The sequence below is a fragment of the Camelina sativa genome, chromosome 19 (genome assembly GCF_000633955.1).
Source record: "Camelina sativa cultivar DH55 chromosome 19, Cs, whole genome shotgun sequence".
Lineage (NCBI taxonomy): Eukaryota > Viridiplantae > Streptophyta > Magnoliopsida > Brassicales > Brassicaceae > Camelina > Camelina sativa.
The window spans coordinates 22,601,166-22,619,303 of record NC_025703.1 but is presented as its reverse complement, the minus strand read 5'-3'; the positions used below and the strand labels follow the sequence as shown (position 1 = coordinate 22,619,303).

Sequence of the window (18,138 nt, the reverse complement as noted above, 5' to 3'; positions counted from 1 at the left end):
ATGATATTATTTGGTATAGGGATTACATTATATACACAATACAAGAGAGTCTAGGTTTATCATATTTACTAAAGTAGCCTTTCCATATATATATCCTATATACCCCCTCAAGATGGAGGGGCTTGAGTCACTCCAATCTAGTTGAAAAGATTAACGACCTTTGGCCGCGGTAGGGGTTTCGTGAGTGCGCCAGCCAACTGATCATCCGTGAGACATGAGTCACACGTAGTGCACCGGATTAAACACATTCCCGAATGAAGTGATAATCAATAGCTATGTGCTTCATTCGTGAATGGAAAACCGGGTTTGTGCAAAGATACGTCGCTCCAATATTATCACAATACACAACCGGAGCAGCATGTAAGGTGACCCCGAGTTCAGTGAGCAGGGCATATCCATATGAGTTCAGCAGTGGTATTCGCCACAGCCCTATATTCAGCCTCCGTAGCAAAGCGAGCCACCCCCTTCTGTTTCTTGGGTGACCATGCAATGGGAGTTGTACCTATGTATATAATGTAAGCGTTTGTGGAAATGAGATCATCACGATCACCGCCCCAATCAGATTCCGTGAACCGTAAAGGGATGTGATGGCCATAAGAAGAGACCATGAGAAGCTGTGCCAGCGAGATATCGGAGTATCCGTTTTGCCGCTTGCCAATGGATATCAGTGGGAGAATGCATGAACTGCGCCAATCTATTGACTGCAAAGGCAATATCAGGGCGAGTAAATGACAAGTATTGCAAGCTCCCCACTACCATGCGATACTCTGTTGGATTGTCATGAGGTTTGCCCGAGCGAATGGTTAGCGTAGGTTCGGGAGCCATAGGCTTGGACACTGGTCGTGGATTCAACATATGAGTCTTAGTCAAGAGATCAAGGATGTACCGCCGTTGCATGAGATGCAGCCCCTGCGGTGTGCGACTTTGCTTCGATGCCAAGGAAGTAGCGGAGCTCTGTTGGTTCTTTCAAAGAGAAACGAGCAGCTAAGGCGGCAATGAAACTTGTAATTAGCATGTCGGAGCTCCCAGTGACGATAATGTCGTCGACGTAAACCAACGTGTAAACAACATCAGAACCACAACGATAAACAAAAACAGAGGTGTCAGCCAATGAATTATGAAAACCCATCCGCAAGAGATACGACTTGAGCTCTTGGTACCACGCGCGCGGTGCCTGTTTGAGACCATACAACGCCTTGTTCAAGCGACAGACATAATGTGGACGGTCCTTATCAACAAAACCCGGAGGTTGAGAAACATACACCTCTTCCAATAGTGTGCCGTGGAGAAACGCATTATTAACATCAAGCTGTTTGATGCTCCAAGCGTGATTCACGGCCAATTGTAACACCATACGTATCGTCACTGGCTTGACAACAAGGCTAAATGTTTCTGAGTAATCAAGACCATATTTTTGGTTGAAGCCACGAGCAACCAAACGCGCCTTGTACCTGTCAAGCAAGCCATTAGGTAAATATTTGAGAGTATAAATCCACTTGGTGGGAATAACATTGTGACCAGGTTTCGGGGGAACCAGGTCAAAGGTGTGAGCTCGTATTTGAGCATTGACCTCGTCTCCCATGGCATTCCTCCATTTCTCATCTCGCATAGCCTGGGTTACAGTGGTGGGGATGATTGGTTTGGAAGTAGAAACAGCGAGGCTGAGTTTTGTGTTTGGTTTGACAATATTGTTTTTCCTACGTGTTTGCATGGGGTGGTTATTAGCAGGTGGATTATTTGGTGGTGGTTCAATTTGTGGTGGAAGATTTGGTTGTGGTTGTGGTTGTGGAAGAGGCTCGGGTGCTGGTGACGATGTCGAAGTGGGAGAAGAGGACGATGGAGTTGATGGACTTGGTCAGGATTGGGTGTACTCGGCTGTGTAGATTCTCTTAATGGGCCTATAAATTCATCTCGGCCCAACAGTCTATTATCTTCACCGCCCCTTTCAACGTCACGTTCGTGTGAGTGATGGCGATAAAAGGGGCTCAGACGGCAACTGTGGTGTTGTAGTGTGACGGATCGTGACCGGGGGTTGTTGTTGTGGCGGAGCTGTGACGAGTGGCCGGCAAGGAAGAGGAACAAGAATCGGAGAGTTTGGAATAGCATGATCAGGCGATGGTGTGACCACGGGATGAGAAGAAGTTGAAGTAAAAGGGAAGCTGGACTCAACAAACTGCACATGACGGGAGGTATAAACTCTGCCTGAAGTGATGTCGAGACAGAGATAAGCGCTTTGGGTAAGCGAATATCCCATAAACACGCACGGTAGTGAACGGTCTTGTAACTTGTTGGTGTTGTAGGGTCAAAGCCATGCAAAGCAAAGACTGCCGAAGACACGGAGCTTCAAGTAATTTGGTGGTTGTTTGAATAACTTGGCATATGGTGAGACATCGTGAAGCACTGGCGTCGGCATTCTATTGATCAAATAAACGGTGGCAAATGCGTACGACCAATATTGTTTTGGAACCGAAGCTTGATGAAGCAGAGTTAGGCCAGTCTCAACAATATGCATTGGCATTCTATTGATCAAATAAACGGTGGCAAATGCGTACGACCAATATTGTTTTGGAACCGAAGCTTGATGAAGCAGAGTTAGGCCAGTCTCAACAATATGCATTGGCATTCTATTGATCAAATAAACGGTGGCAAATGCGTACGACCAATATTGTTTTGGAACCGAAGCTTGATGAAGCAGAGTTAGGCCAGTCTCAACAATATGCATTGGCATTCTATTGATCAAATAAACGGTGGCAAATGCGTACGACCAATATTGTTTTGGAACCGAAGCTTGATGAAGCAGAGTTAGGCCAGTCTCAACAATATGCAGATGCTTCCGTTCTGATATGCCGTTTTGCTCCGGCGTGTGAGGTGGCGTCGTGAAATGAGAGATCCCATGCGACGTCAAAAAACTTCGCAAATCTATAAACTCACCTCCATTATCAGAATAGAGCGTCCCTATCTTTTCTTGAAAACGATTTTCCACCAAAGCCTTGAAAGCCATAAACGTTTGTTTGACATCCGACTTTTGTTTCAATGGATAGAACCAGGTATAACGGGTGAAGTGATCCACAAGCACAAGATAGTATTTGTAACCGTCATTTGACGAAAGAGGTGACATCCAGACATCAGATAAATATATTGAAGTGGTTTTGTGGAGAGTATGGTGTTTGTGTAAAAAAGAAGTTTATGACTTTTATTGATAAGACAATGAGAACAAGAAAATAATTTATTTGAAGACTCAGAACAAGGCAAAGAAAAATTAGAAACTATAGAATGTAATATGGGAGGAGATGGATGACCAAGCCTGGAATGCCATGAAGGAAGAGAAGCTTTTGGTGAAGGAGAAGCAAACAGAGAAGTAGGAGGTGTGGATGCTGGAATAGGCCACTCGTACAGCTCATTTTTTGTTCGGCCTTGGAGTAACCGGACCCCCGTTTTGAGATCCGTCACCTGAAAATGGGCCGGGAAAAACACAACAGACACATTATTAGAATTACACAAACGATACACATATATAAGGTTTTTAGCAATGTTTGGGACATAAAGGACATCATTTAAACAAAGAGGTTTAATAGGTGTGGAAAGAAATGTGGAACCCGTATGCGAGATGTTGAGACCGGAACCATCAGTGATGGTCACTTCCTCACCACCATTATAGAGTTGATGGAGAGCGAGATTGTTCAGGTCGGTGGTCAAGTGATGCGTAGCACCCGAATCAAGCAGCCAAGGATTGTTCGTCGTTGAGGACGCAGCGGTAGCGAGATGAGCGCGAGGCTGCCATGGCACTGGAGGCATCAGAGACAGCGAGAGTGAGGAGTATTGTCTGCCATTAAGCTGGAGTTGAGAGCACCGTCGGGCACTGTGCCCATGAATCCCACTGATTTGACAACGTCCTTGGTATCCCCGCGGTGATGTGTGGTTACAACAATTCGATCGTGGCTGACCACGATTGTTATGACCACCACGAACGTGAACTGCATTAGCAGTCACTGGTAGCGAGGAAGAAGAGACAAGCGCAGCTTTGAGCTTGTTCTCTTGGTTGATCATCTTCTCCAAAACTTCAGGGAGAGACGGGGAGCTTTCACGGCCTTCCAGTTGATCAAAAACACGCCGGTAATCTTCAGGGAGTCCCTTTAGAATATGTTCAATCTTGTCATCAAGCTCCATAGGTTTGCCCAGATGGGCCAGCTGATCAAACCGAGTGGTAAGACCATGAAAGTATTCTTCAACAGACTTGTCGCCTTTGGTCCAGAGATCAATATGTTGCTTCACCTGCTGAATGTGAGAGCGGCTAAGAGTGGCATAGATCGACGAGAGAGTAGTCCAAATCTCCGCTGATGTGGTTGTGTTGGAGAGTAGCGGTTGAACCGAGTCCGTCATGGCACCAAGTAGAGCACTGTAAATAAGACGGTCTTGATGTTTCCAGATCTTGTACTCTGGATTGACCGTAGCAACACCTGACACAGTGTTGGTGGGAGGAGGCGTTTCCAATGAGCCATCGACGTATCCAGTGAGATCGTATCCGTCGAGAAGGGCAAGAACTTGACGACTCCACATCAAAAAATTTGTGTGGTTAAGTTTGGTTACATTCACCATGTTCACATGAAGAACACTTGGAGAATCTGTGACAGCAATTGTTTCACCAGATGAAGTCGACATGGTGAACAGAAAGAAGAAGAAGACGAAGGTGGCGACGTCTGAAAAAAAAAATATAGGTTAAGCTTTAGGTATCGAAAGCTCTGATACCATGTAAAGAAGGAAGCTTAATGATATTATTTGGTATAGGGATTACATTATATACACAATACAAGAGAGTCTAGGTTTATCATATTTACTAAAGTAGCCTTTCCATATATATATCCTATAAAATCAACTTGCGAAAAACTGCACAATATGAAATATGAAATACTATGAACAACATATTGTTAAGGGGAGCTAGATTCGACCCCTAGAAACTCATGAAATTTTTATGTACACATTACCATTTGTACCATGATACAAAGAACAGTATATATCGTGATTAATTACTAGACCTAAATCATTACCCATACCATAATTACTTTTCTAATGGTTGGAGGTAGGCATAAAATCATCTGAAAATTCGAACCGAATCCGATTCGAAAATACCCATAGAATAACCGATCGATTTTTGTTTTCGTTATTTTTGGATATCGGAAGATATCCGATCCGAACCGATATCCAATAGATATTCGAATATAACCAAAAATATAATAAACAACTTGATAAATATAGATATACATTTAACTATATACGATATACATGAAATGAAGATATAGATATACACACCTAACTATATACGATATATATAAATCATAGATACTCATATATTTACGTTATTGTTTACTTTGGTTTTGATTTTTTTTTGCATTGAGAGAGTAATATGTCTCACTTTACATGTTAGTACGTCGCACTTTTATGTATTAGTATGGTTTTATGTTATTTTGAACTTTGAACTTGTCATTTGCTTCATTTATTTTCCAAACACTCGGTTAGTATGATTTTTTGTATACAATTGGATTACAAATTATTTGAATAAAACCTTATCCAATAATTTTTGGTTTAATTTTGGTTATCAACAATATATCTGAACCGATCCAAAATCCGAATTTTATAAATATCCATTCGGATATTAGAGCCAATATCCAAAAAATCCGAACCAAATCCAATCTGATATCTGAACATCGAGACCTAGGTTGGAGCCATGAAAGTGACCAGACCAACCAAAGAGATTAGGATCCAGAGGAGACCTATGGAGAGAGGCCCGCTGATAGACTCCTGGACGAGGATCTACTCCCAAGAACACACTTTGCAAGGTCTTGAAGAGGGATGAACGAAATGATGAAGATGAATGGGTTGAATATGCAGCTGAATGGAGAGATGAACGGCGGAGAAGGTGAAGAGGTGGATTTGCAACGGATTGAAGGGGAGAACGAAGTGTACTTCTAAGAGAGATGGAGATCTCTTAGACTACATGCTTGACTACAACTTAGATATGACACACTAAGAAGTAAACAAGTTGAGAAGATACTACACACTTCTCTGATCAAACAAGTAAAAAGAAGGTTTTTGATTAAAATGTTTGATGAGTAACAAATGAAAACTACAAGGAGTTTAAATAGAAGAAGGGGGACGAAGGAGAAGAGGAGAGAGGAGAAAAATCATGCAAGAGCATGCACAAGGTCAAGCTCATACAAGGACATGCACAAGTCCACACTCATGCAATCTCATGCACAATGTCTAGGATATTACAAAAGCATTAAATACAAAGTTTGAACACAAAAGATAGAAATTGAGCCAAGGCATAGAGATGGGCCTTAGACCACGAAATTGGCTGGCAAAGGGGACTTGGAAGTGCTACTTAGGCCTCATTAAAAACCTTGTCAAGAAAACCCAATGGGACAAAACTTGACAAGGGAAAAAGAGTGCATAAGCAAAACTTAACCCTTTACCTAGCTTATTCAGCTGTGATCTTCATCAAAGTAGTTTGAACCATGTCTTCTTGCTTCTTGTCCAGCTCCCTAAGTAGACCATTGATGGCTTGGTTGAAACTTTTAGACTTTGACCTTGTTACAAGACCCGCCAGAACGAATAATGCTTCCTCCGATGCTTCTTCTGGTTCAAGATGCTCTTCCAATGCTTCCTCTGATTCAAGCTGCTCCTCAGGTTCGTGTGGTTTGGTTGAGCTGGCCATGGTCTCACCACCCGCGAGCAACCAGTGAACGAGACATGTTGAAACCGAACAGAGCTGTTTCAGGAGAACTTCTGATTGCGTCACAAGGTTGGCCATCAAAGACATGAGGAGTTAGTTACACCCTGAGAGAAATAGCTGACAAAATAATAATTAAGGGACTAAATCGGCCGGTTTAGAAATTCCTCCACCTTCACCAAACCACTGGTGGTGTTATCGCCGGCGTTCTGCAAGAAGAGTATCACCGGAAGTAGAAACAGAGGAAAATGTACGGAGACGCTACAAACTGGAATGAAGATGAGTATAGAGAAGCAATACCGAAGGAGCGAGCCGAGAGATACAGACGCGTACAGTTTTCAGAACCGCCTGGGCTCCTCCTGTTCCGGCGAGAATCCCTAATCCGGACGCCTTTGTTGTTTCTTCCAGCGATTGAACAGAGCTGTTGATTTTAAGGAGAGTGGTAAAATCAAAATGACCTTCAAGGGGCATTTAGACTATTTGCATACTGTAGTTTCTCGTACCTCTGCAAGTCAGGTAATGGTGTTTCCATAAGTATTAGAAATGCACATTCCTATCCGTATCTATGTTCCACATTTGCATTTTTTTGTCTGATCATACTAAGTCTCTTGCTCCAGATATTGACGGGCTCAGAGGATGGAACTGCAAGAATCTGGGGTATTTTGCTCACGTTCCTCTTTTTTAATGCTGTAGTTTCCAGTATTATGCTTGGATCATCTGTGGTTATAGAACTTTCAAAATCATTTAGTCCTCATGTTGGTACTTAAGATATAATGCTCCTCATTTGTTGACTGCTTCTTAAAACTCTATGATATTCATTTGGTGATTACCAAAATTTCCACTATGTTTAGTTTCGGTTCCGGTACATTTTGTATACTTTTCTTGTCAAGGCTTCCTTTTGTAGTATCAACCAAATTGCAAAACGGATAATTCATTTGGTGGTTACAAAACACTCCACTACGTTTAGTTTAGGTTCCGGTTCATGTGGTATACTTTACTTGTCTAGACTAAGCTTTGTACGCTCAAGGCTTCCTTTTGTTTTGTCAACCAGATTGCAAAACGGGGAAATGAATTAGAGTAATTGGTTCCCAGGATAAAAAGTCCCGCCTTCGCATTAGTTCTATGGCCCTCGACGGAAGTGAAAGCTGGTTTGTAAGAATTAAGAAAATGAATAATCTCATTATATTTTTGCAACGTGCTATTTTTCAATAGGGTTGTTGCCTCCACGGCTCCACTAACCTAAAGAATATAGTTTCTTTTTCCTGGTGAATGAGTTTGAAGTTTAAAGACTGGGCATTTACTGTTATTGCTACTGCACATTTCAGGTTTGTGGACAGGGTAAAAGTTTAGCTTTATGGAATCTTCCTGCCTCAGAATGCGTATCAACGATATCCATCCCTGCACATGTACAGGATGTGATGTTTGATGAAAAGCAACTAAGCAAGTAAGCAGAACAAAATTAGATTAAAATCTAAGCGGTGTAATTTAAAGTCGGGGAGGCCGTAGGTGTTATTTGTTTATCAAGGCTTAATAGGTTTATGTAGTATCTCTATGAATCATCTCTCGTCAACTAAATTGATAAAAAAAAATTCCTTTGACAAAGTTGGACATCTTTAATAAACTTTTTTTTGTCTTTTATCTAACAAGTATCGGATTATAAGATTTTTTTTTTTTTTTTTTTTTTAAACAGATACCGTTTATATTATCTTAAAAGAGTTTAGTACAGAGGAGCAATACTTGAGCAGAGTTTTTTTTTTTTTTTACAAGTCCACTAATAGTTAGTGTGATTGGAAATTAGAGAACCATAGGTAGAGGTAAGTTTCTTGGGGGGAGGATGCTGATGGTGTTGTTCGGTGAGTGTCTTCCCTGTCCAGTCCCGTAAGGCGCCGTCTCATAAGGAGTTGAATTTCCCTCTTGAGCTTCTCTCCAGTGCAGAAGGTGGCGGTGTGAATCCTTTTGTTTCTCTCAGTCCAAATGGCTTGTATTAAGGCCTGAAAAACCAGCTTGCAAATGATGTTGAGCTTCCTGTGTGGCGTCGGTTTTTTTTATCCAGTTGAGCAGACCATTAAAGTTTGCATTTGTTGGTGGAGCAAGGTGAGCAAAGAAGTCCAGCCAGAGAACGAAGGAGTAGGGGCACTGAAAGAACAAATGGTCCCTACTCTCGTCACCAGATGCACAGAAGAGGCAATCAGAGGGAACCTGTATATTCCAATTCCTCAATCTATCCCTTGTTGTTAATTGATTGAGTACCGTAAGCCAGGACATGAAAGCCAATTTCGGTATACATTCCTTAAACCATAGTTGAGTATGCCAAGTAACAGAGGGACCAGAGGGATGAAGATGATTCCAAGTTTTCTGAGAGGAGAAGGTACCTTCGGATTGGTTGGGAGTCAATTTCCAGAGAAAAGTGTCATCGCCGTGGTCAGAGTTCGGTGGAGTGTGTCCTGCTAGGCATTCCCTTAGAAGCAGAACCAGAGGGTGCCTCCCTTGAGGTATGGACCATACTCCGTTTGATGCCGCTTCAGAGACCCGAGAGAATAGTCGACGCCCGGTCGTTCGCGGTCCATTATCACCAATGATATCGATGAGGGGGGCCTAAAGAAGGAAAACAGAAAGAAATAATATTTTTTTTTTTGGTGGGAAAAAGGGAAACAACCGTCTCCCTTACTGTATTAAAATGAACTACAAAGAATTACAAGTGAACAGCTCTAAGAATGGCCATTTCACCAGATTCCTCCAACATAATCGAATGAACTACATCAGGACATGAATCAAAAGAATGAAGACCTAACTGCAAAGATTACGAATAGGTAGTTAACCCATCAAATATACGGTTAGCCTTCTTATACATGTGGCGAACCCGGACTAACTAGTCCCTTGAGAAGAAGCCATGGCACAAACGTACCAGGATGGCCAGCGGATGAGCCTCGCTAATCCCTGACCGTAAAAAACCAACAACCAACTTCGAATCCAATTCCAACTCCACCCTATAGAAACCACTATCCCAAGCAATCCGCCCATAGTTCCGCTAAAGGAGCGGAGCAGTCCCCAATATTGTAACATCCGTGTTCTAGGAATAGAGTTTGGGATATGTTGAGTAAACTAAAAGAATTGATTTTAATTGATTTTGGTTTAATTAAATCATAGTTTAATCTAATTAAACCAAAAACCCCTATTCTCCTTCTTCAAGTCATGCCTCTTCTCTATGTTTTTGCTATTGTTGACATTATTATGAGAAAGAGAGGGAGAGAAAGGGAGAGAGAAAGGGAGAGAAAGGGAGAGAACTCTTGGTTGTTTAGTGTAAAGGAGGAAGAGAAGGGATGAAGCTTTTTCTTTAAAGTAATGAGAAAAACAGAACTGTCAGGGTTTGGGAGAAGGAAGATCCGATTACTCAAAACATCACCACACATGTAAACAATATAAATGTTTTATTAACTATACGAACTATTTTCATTACATAAGGACATTCATAAACAAACATGAGCTATGTGTACAACACATAACCATATAATTTTGATGTTTTGTTTGCCGGAATCCAGTGTTGACCAGTATATTAACCAATGTTGACTGGCGTTGACCAAAAAATACTTTTTTTATAAATAACAAATCTTTTTTAAAAAATTACATAACTTTACTAAAAGATTATATAATAAAATTTTACTACAAAATAATATAACAAATATAAATTTTCCTTTTGTAAATTCCAAAATTGATTTTTAATTTTATATCATATCATTTGTATACCATATAATATTTTATTCTGTAGCATGCTATTAAATATTTTTATATAACAAATAATGGTAAATCAAAGTTTAAATATATAGCAAGGTGCAATATACTTTGAAAAAAAACAATATAACAAATTAGACTCAATTATAAAAAGATCTATGAACATTTTAAGCCAAAATATTTTAAGAAAATATTATATCTTTCATCATTTGTTATATACCATATTATATTTGTTATATACAAAAGGAAAATTTTGTATATTCTAAAATTTACTACAAAATATTATAACAAATATACATAATAATCCTTTTGTATATAACAAATATAATATGGTATATAATAAATATACATTTTATTTCTGTGCATAAAAAATATAATATAGTATACAAATGATATGGTATAAACTTATAAACCAAGTTTTGAATTTACAAAAGGAAAATGTATAAATATTATACTATTTTGTAGTAAAATGTGTTGGCCTATACTCGGCGTACCTTTTTCTTGTTAATTTCTCATTCCTTCTTAAACCCATTTGTCTACCCATTACTACTTGTTCTATACTATCTCCCCACTTTCAAAATATAAAATTTGAAAGTAGATTTAGATTTTGCTTAGAAAATAGTTTTTTCTTTGGAAGCTTTGTTTTTGTTCTATTCATAAAAAGGAAAAATATTAATTAATTATATAATCACAAAATTGTTTTTGATATATTATTTGACTATTTGTTTCATTTCATGTTTGATTTATTATCTTTTTTTTTAAATGTGAAAAGCAAAAAGGGCTTTTATTTTTCAGCACGGTTAAGACCCGGCCCAATTACAATGCAACGTGTTACAACACATCTGAAGACGACCCTGTACTACTGTGCGTCGTTCCCTTCCACTCATCTGAAAAAATCCAAAAAAAAAAAAACCAAAAAATCACAGAGACAAAATTCCAAGTTTTTGAGATCTGAGAAGATGTCTACGTTCAGCGGCGATGAAACTGCTCCGTTCTTCGGCTTCCTTGGCGCCGCAGCCGCTCTCGTCTTCTCCTGTAAGCATTTTGCTTCTCTTTCTGAATTCGTTATCAAAATCCGTTTGATCTAAGCCTGTTCCTGTTAATTGGAAACCATTATGAGATTCAGATGATTGCTTAGAGATTTGTGGAGTTGGAGTGTCACGTCGTTTCTCTATAGTTATAGAACCTATATGTATGAGATCGTTGATCATGGATTACTGTTCTTAGGGGTTCGATCTGCATCAACATGATATTAGAATTATGATTCATTTCTGAGGAAATTAACTTTTTAGATCAGAATCTGGATTTAGGTATTGATTTGTTTACATTCCCTGAAAACTTGGAGGGATCGTATTTGGTTGTAACCTGTGATGTTATTGGATTGGGTTTATATCATAGGTATGGGAGCTGCTTATGGGACAGCAAAGAGTGGTGTTGGTGTGGCTTCAATGGGAGTGATGAGACCTGAGTTGGTTATGAAGTCTATTGTCCCTGTGGTTATGGCTGGTGTTTTGGGTATTTATGGACTCATTATTGCTGTTATCATCAGTACCGGTATCAATCCAAAGGCTAAGTCTTACTACCTCTTTGATGGCTATGCACACCTTTCCTCTGGTCTTGCTTGTGGTCTTGCTGGTCTCTCAGCTGGTATGGCCATTGGTATTGTTGGAGATGCGGGCGTTAGGTTTGTTCCTCTTTCAGCTATAATCCTCTGTAGATAATGTTTAAATTAAAATGATGTATTCTTGACTTGTCTGGTTTTGAAAATTGTCTCAGGGCAAATGCTCAGCAGCCTAAGCTCTTTGTTGGGATGATTCTTATCCTCATCTTTGCGGAAGCACTTGCTCTTTACGGCCTCATTGTAGGCATTATCTTATCTTCTCGAGCTGGTCAGTCCAGAGCAGAATGAGGAACCAAAACAAATGTCAAAAATTTCCAGCTACTTGCTTATTTGTGCGGTATGTAGCATCAGGAACCGATATTTCGTGGATATTTCATGGATTCTTGGAACTTTGTTTGGGAAGTAGATCTGCCACCTCTCGTTCCTTGGTTGGTGGGTTGCTTGAGTATAGAATATTATTTGTATGGTTCGGTAATAAAAGAAGAGCTTGGCAGCTGTTTTTTATTCTTGTATTGTCCGCATTTGTCTTGATGAACTTTATATTATTTTGTTTGTAAAGAAGGTTGCTTCTGATACCAATCTTGAGTGTTATGAGATTCATCTTTTGGTGACTTTCAAATTTTTCCTGAGATAGATTTTTCTACTGAACAAAACATTATTTAGACATACCGAAGACCGTAATATAGCTTTAGACAACTGTTACCACTTAACCACATGATGAGTATTCATTCTCCAATTATATGAATAGGATTCCTTCGTAACTCTTATAACTTTATGAATCCGAATCAAAGCAACCCCACAACACTTTTGGAAGAAGAAACCGTTTGAAGTATATAAACGTTTAAAGCCATGGTTGGAGCCTTGGAGGAAACGGAGGTGAAACGGTTTCACTCTTCCACTAGAGATACTTGAAAGCAATGAAGACCAAGAGTGGTCGTCCTCTATCCATGAAAAAGCTTTCAACATACTCTCTTCAATTTTAAAAACAAGTAAATATCATAAAAGAACTGTATAAGCACTAAGCGCAAAGAGCACGCAAGTTATCATAAACCATATCTACAAAGTATCGCGACAACTTTGTGACGAACAGATCTTCGGTTTCTGGCTACTCTTGTATTTTATGAGAACTGAGAATTCTAGAAGACCATTCTCAAGACAGGGAGTGGTAAATACTCTCTATGATCATTCTTGAAAATTGTATCCGTGATTGCTCGATCGTTCCTACACAATATCACACCATAATTCACAAAAGAGTAGAGGATGACGACAAAGGAGGCGATGAGTATTAAAAAGAAACAATAGTGGTTTTCCATTGTTTCTTTCCTGTGAGGTACAACAACTATGTCTGTGTGAATGTTCAGTTATTTTGTGATGTTTATGGTTCTCTCTGCTTTTATTTCTCATTTGGATGTTGTTGATGTATAGCATTTATAGTGCCTGTCAAAACAAAGTTTGAAGGATTCTTTTGTGGTCTAATTTGTCATTTCAAATGTCTTTATGCTCTCTGTTTATTGTGAAGATGCTTGTGAGAAAATTCTATACATAGCAGGTGTTTTTGTGAAAAAATGGTGACTACTAAGATAGAATCTTACTAGTTCAAGTTTATCATCATCAAAGATAAGAAATTTGCATTCAAGGAAGAGTAAAAGGTGTAAAGGAAAAGGAGAACCAAATACTGATACATGCCACTATAAACCAACGATGCAATTCAAACAGAGTACCGGATCATAACAAAAAGACGAGATTTCCAAAATGTGGAGACCTGCCCTTTCACATTCTTCTCACCTCATTTCTTCTCACCAGTCACCACTACTCCAAAGCTCCTTCCTTAACCGAGAAGTGGTCACTGACATATCATCATCATCCCAGTCATCTTTCAACTGCTGGCTAGCTGACTTCCTTCACTTCCTCTTTCTACATCCAAACATTAAAAAATATCCATGTCATATTTGACATAGACTGTAAAACGACACTAGTTACATCCATTCGACATCAGAATAATTACACTAACTCATACAATAGAGACCTTCTTTGCCAATTCATTCAATACAACTATTACTTAAATCTGAAGACTGAATTAAAATCAGAATCTGATCATAAAGTAACAAGACATAGTGCAGAGTCAAAAGGAATCCGAAAATCAAAATTCAAATAGCCGTACTCTAGGAGGATTTATCCGTAACAATTGTATGTGGGTTTAAATTTGTTTGATGCTTATTTGTTTTAAAAAATTTGGATTGTTACATCAGTTGGCTTACCTCAAATTAGTTTTCTTAATAGTAAGACGTTTTTACCATCTGGTTAGTTCGTTAAGTGTAAAACTCTTTTTGATATGGTACCGTCTCGAGAATCTTTCAGGTATAAGACTTTTAGGTGGTCTTCTTCTCAAGACTTTCATGAAAAATGCAAAATGTCTTATTACTTTTCGTGATAAGATTTCACTTAAATGCAAAATGGGGATTTGATGAGGATTATTACATAAAAAGGCAACTTGCAATAAGCAAGAACCCATACATACTTTACTTAATTCACAAGTCAACTTTACTGTTATCTTTTGAGTCAATGATTTTACAAAAGCACTTACTCGTTCGCAAAAATAAAAAGACTTCTTTAGTTTATGTATGCAATTCTTCTTACTTTCTGTCTTGTTAATTTCTCATTCCTCCTTAAACTCATTTGTCTACCCATTACTACCTGTTATATACTATTTCCTCTCTTTCAAAATATAAAATATAAAATATAAAATTTGAGAGTAGATTTAGATTTTGCTTAGAAATATTTTTTTATTTGGAAGCTTTGTTTTTTTTTTCTATTCATAAAAGGGAAAAATATTAATTAATATAGTCACAAAATTGTTTTTGATTTATTATGTTTTCATTTCTTTAAAAAATGTGAAAAGCAAAAAGGACTTTCATTTCAGCACGGTTAAGAGTTAAGACCCGGCTGATAGGTTGAGGGTGCCTGTTGCGTTCTTGAGAAAGAAAATACGAACCAAAGGGAGAAGAGCTAGACAGTGGCAGAAGAAGGCTCTAGAGAAAAGTGGCTAAGTGTGAAAGAGACTCGGAAGGAAGCAGAGGGTTTGAGAATAAGTCATTAGAAGCTTTGTTGTGTCGTTACCAAAGCGTTGTTGTTTTAATAAATTAATAATAACTTATGTGTATTAAACCTTGAATCCCGATGAAGGTTAGGTCACCAATGAAATAATATCAAGTTATCTTTTTTTTTTTTTTTGAATAAATGTTAAATTATATTCAAAATGAAAAAACTTTGGTACAACTAGTGCAGTGTTCTGTTTAAAACATGGTGATTGAAAATCTTACAAACTGTGCTAACACATGACTACGAAGCTGGAGTGGAAAGCCAAGTTAGGAGGCCATTGTCAAAGCGTCGATCCCCCATAAGGCCAATAGCTAAGAGGTGATCTCTCATCTGTCTATAAATTGTACGAATGATACATGAGGCGGGCTGCAGTGACTCCCCATGCTTCCTTCGATTCCGTTCTTGCCAAAGGGAGTATACCGTTGTTTGCAGAACAGAGTTAGCCAAGAACCGTTGAATGCGATCACCCCAATCATGACTTGCAGAGGAGATGACGTTATGCCAATTGGTAGAGAATTTTGCTTTGTAAACATTTTTCGCAGAAGCTTTCCAGACCTCAACACTAAAACTGCAGGAAAAAAATAAGTGATCCCTAGTCTCAATAGCTACATTGCAGAAAGTGCATGCCCCTTGAGCGCTCCTATTCCATTGTAACATTCTGAAACGACCTGACCCGTTTTTATTTTTTAAATAATAAATAATAATAATAATAATAAAGAAACTACAACTAGTGGTCCCACAATCACAACCAACAGCGTAAATAACAAATACCAATAACCAATAAATATCCAATAATTATCCAATACAAAATAACCAATATTAAACCATAACAATATCCAATAACCAAACAACAGTAAACATAGAACCAACAACCTAGCAATGTTCTAATGACCCAACTCTAGCAGCCTAGCAATGCCAGACAACATCCAATCGAGTCCCTAGAATATCCTCCTCTTCATTGTCTTGATTCCACGATCACACTTTGCCTTTACCTACACCACAAACACAAATTGAGATGCATGAGTATTTGATAATCACTCAGTGAGGCAATCCTCCCATCTACTAGGCTATACACACAAGCAATAAGATCTCTACATGCCACAAACAACAAACAATACAAACAAACCAGGAAGTATGCAACGCATCACGTCATCGTTGTAACTGAAGAAGGGTGTCGACCGACACCAGGTATGCAAAGCATCACGTCATTGTTGTAACTGAAGAAGGGTGTCGACCGACACTGACACGTGCTCGACAAAACCCGAAACCCTAGTGGTCTCGCCCGACACCTCCACATCGTGTCCATCGACACTCGCTAAAGTTGTCAAGCCGTCCTCGCGTTGGTGTCGACCGACACCGATTCCGAACATCGTTTTCCTTCGATAAGAAACTCCGAATCTTACCTCCAATCTTCTCCAATCCGCTTCATGCATCCCTAGAAGCAAAAACCATCCAAAGCAGCAACGAAATACCATAGAGAAACTCAAAGGAACAACCCATAAACACCAAAATACACAAAAACTAGAGATCTTAGCTTAGATAAGCCATGGTTATGCATTCACCTCTTTGCAGGAAGATTCAGACCAATAACAACGAATCCAACCCTCCTAGCAATCTTCTATCTCCTCCTTAGCCTCAAATCTCTCAAGAACAGCCAAGAATCTCACCAATCTCTTCCCAAAAGCTCAAAAACACTTTTTCTCTCTTTGTTTCTCAAAAACGGCGTGAGACAAAACAAAACACGACCTAGGTCGTTTTCTCCCGTTAATATCTCGGTTCATTGGTTTTCCTTAAACCAAACCAAACCAAATCGATCAATAAATCAATCTGGTCAAACTAGAAATAATTAGTGTCGACCGACACCACCCTTGGTGTCGATCGACACCCTCCCCCAAAACGACAGTTTTGGTTCACGGGTGTTACAATTCTCCCCCACCAACATAGATTCGTCCTCAAATCTCAAACAACCATCAGTCAAGGACTCTCGTGCCACCGTCTCCACGGCCTAAACTCCTCCGACCGATCTACGAAAGGTCACCTCTAGGCGATAGACTCACGTTCCAGGCATTATTTGCTCTCGACCTTTGGACTTTCCTTTACTCACAAGCCTAAACCTTGAGTTTTTATTGGCTCTTCATCAGGCCGAAGCCTGCATGCCATAATATTGGATCCTCATCGGGCCTAAGCCCGCATGCCATAATATATAAGGAAGTCCAATACTCTTCTCTCGGGTTGCCACTATGAATCTTTCAAACCAAGAGTTGGGAAAGCTAGTGCGTGAAAACTGAAAAGCAGGCAAATACTTGAAGATGGTTAACACAGTCATTTTGATGCGTGATGAGGATGGTGCTTTGAGGGATCAAGAGGGCCACTTGCGCAATGAGTAGGGCCAAAAGCTTGATGCAGAAGGGAATGTTATTGCTGAAGTTGTTGTTGTCAATGCACAAGCTGCTGTTGGCGACGAACAGGCTGATGGTGTCGATCATGTAGCTGCAAACCATGTTAACAATCCGGTTCGAAGACAGGAGAACAACCGAGACTTGATTAGGACCATTGCTGACTACAACCGGGCTGATCTTGTGTATGAGAACCGGTCTGCTATTGTTCCTCCTCCATTCCAGAGGAATGATTTTGAGTTGAAACCTGCTTACTTTCAACTAGTTGGGCATTGACCTTTCTCTAACCTGCCCAATGAGAAGCCTTTGGACCACATTGAGCATTTTGAGGATCTGGTGACTAGTATCAAGGCTAATGGAGTGACTGAGGACTACATCTTCTGCAAACTCTTCTCTTACTCACTTGCAGGAGAAGCATCCCAATGGTTGAAGCAGTTACCAGCTGGATCTTTGACATCTTGGCAACAAGTCAAAGTGGCTTTTCTCAACTACTTTTATGATGATGCAATGTCAGATGAGCTAAGAGTCAAGCTGTCCTCTTTCAAACAGAGACCAGATGAAGCCTT

General features: G+C 39.5%; 2 protein-coding genes across 2 annotated transcripts; one reads left to right on the top strand and one right to left on the bottom strand.

The window, feature by feature from the left end:
• Positions 3,398-4,659, bottom strand: LOC104768103. Its single transcript, XM_019240985.1, has 2 exons — positions 3,597-4,659; positions 3,398-3,450 (listed from the first exon to the last, which is right to left on the bottom strand). Exons 1-2 carry the CDS (start codon positions 4,657-4,659, stop codon positions 3,398-3,400), a joined length of 1,116 nt encoding a protein of 371 aa, XP_019096530.1.
• LOC104766951 (V-type proton ATPase subunit c1) lies at positions 11,317-12,698 on the top strand. The gene is made up of 3 exons (XM_010490924.2): positions 11,317-11,491; positions 11,855-12,140; positions 12,233-12,698. The coding sequence occupies exons 1-3, from the start codon at positions 11,416-11,418 to the stop codon at positions 12,363-12,365; spliced, it is 495 nt and encodes a 164-aa protein (XP_010489226.1). The 5' UTR covers positions 11,317-11,415; the 3' UTR covers positions 12,366-12,698.

Coding starts and splice junctions, on each gene's coding strand:
- LOC104766951 (XM_010490924.2), top strand. CDS start 11,416: ATGTCTACGTTCAGCGGCGATGAAACTGCTCCGTTCTTCGGCTTCCTT. Junction 11,492..11,854: donor AGCCGCTCTCGTCTTCTCCT/GTAAGCATTTTG, acceptor TTTATATCATAG/GTATGGGAGCTGCTTATGGG. Junction 12,141..12,232: donor GTTGGAGATGCGGGCGTTAG/GTTTGTTCCTCT, acceptor AAATTGTCTCAG/GGCAAATGCTCAGCAGCCTA.
- LOC104768103 (XM_019240985.1), bottom strand. CDS start 4,659: ATGTCGACTTCATCTGGTGAAACAATTGCTGTCACAGATTCTCCAAGT. Junction 3,451..3,596: donor TCTCAACATCTCGCATACGG/GTTCCACATTTC, acceptor GCCCATTTTCAG/GTGACGGATCTCAAAACGGG.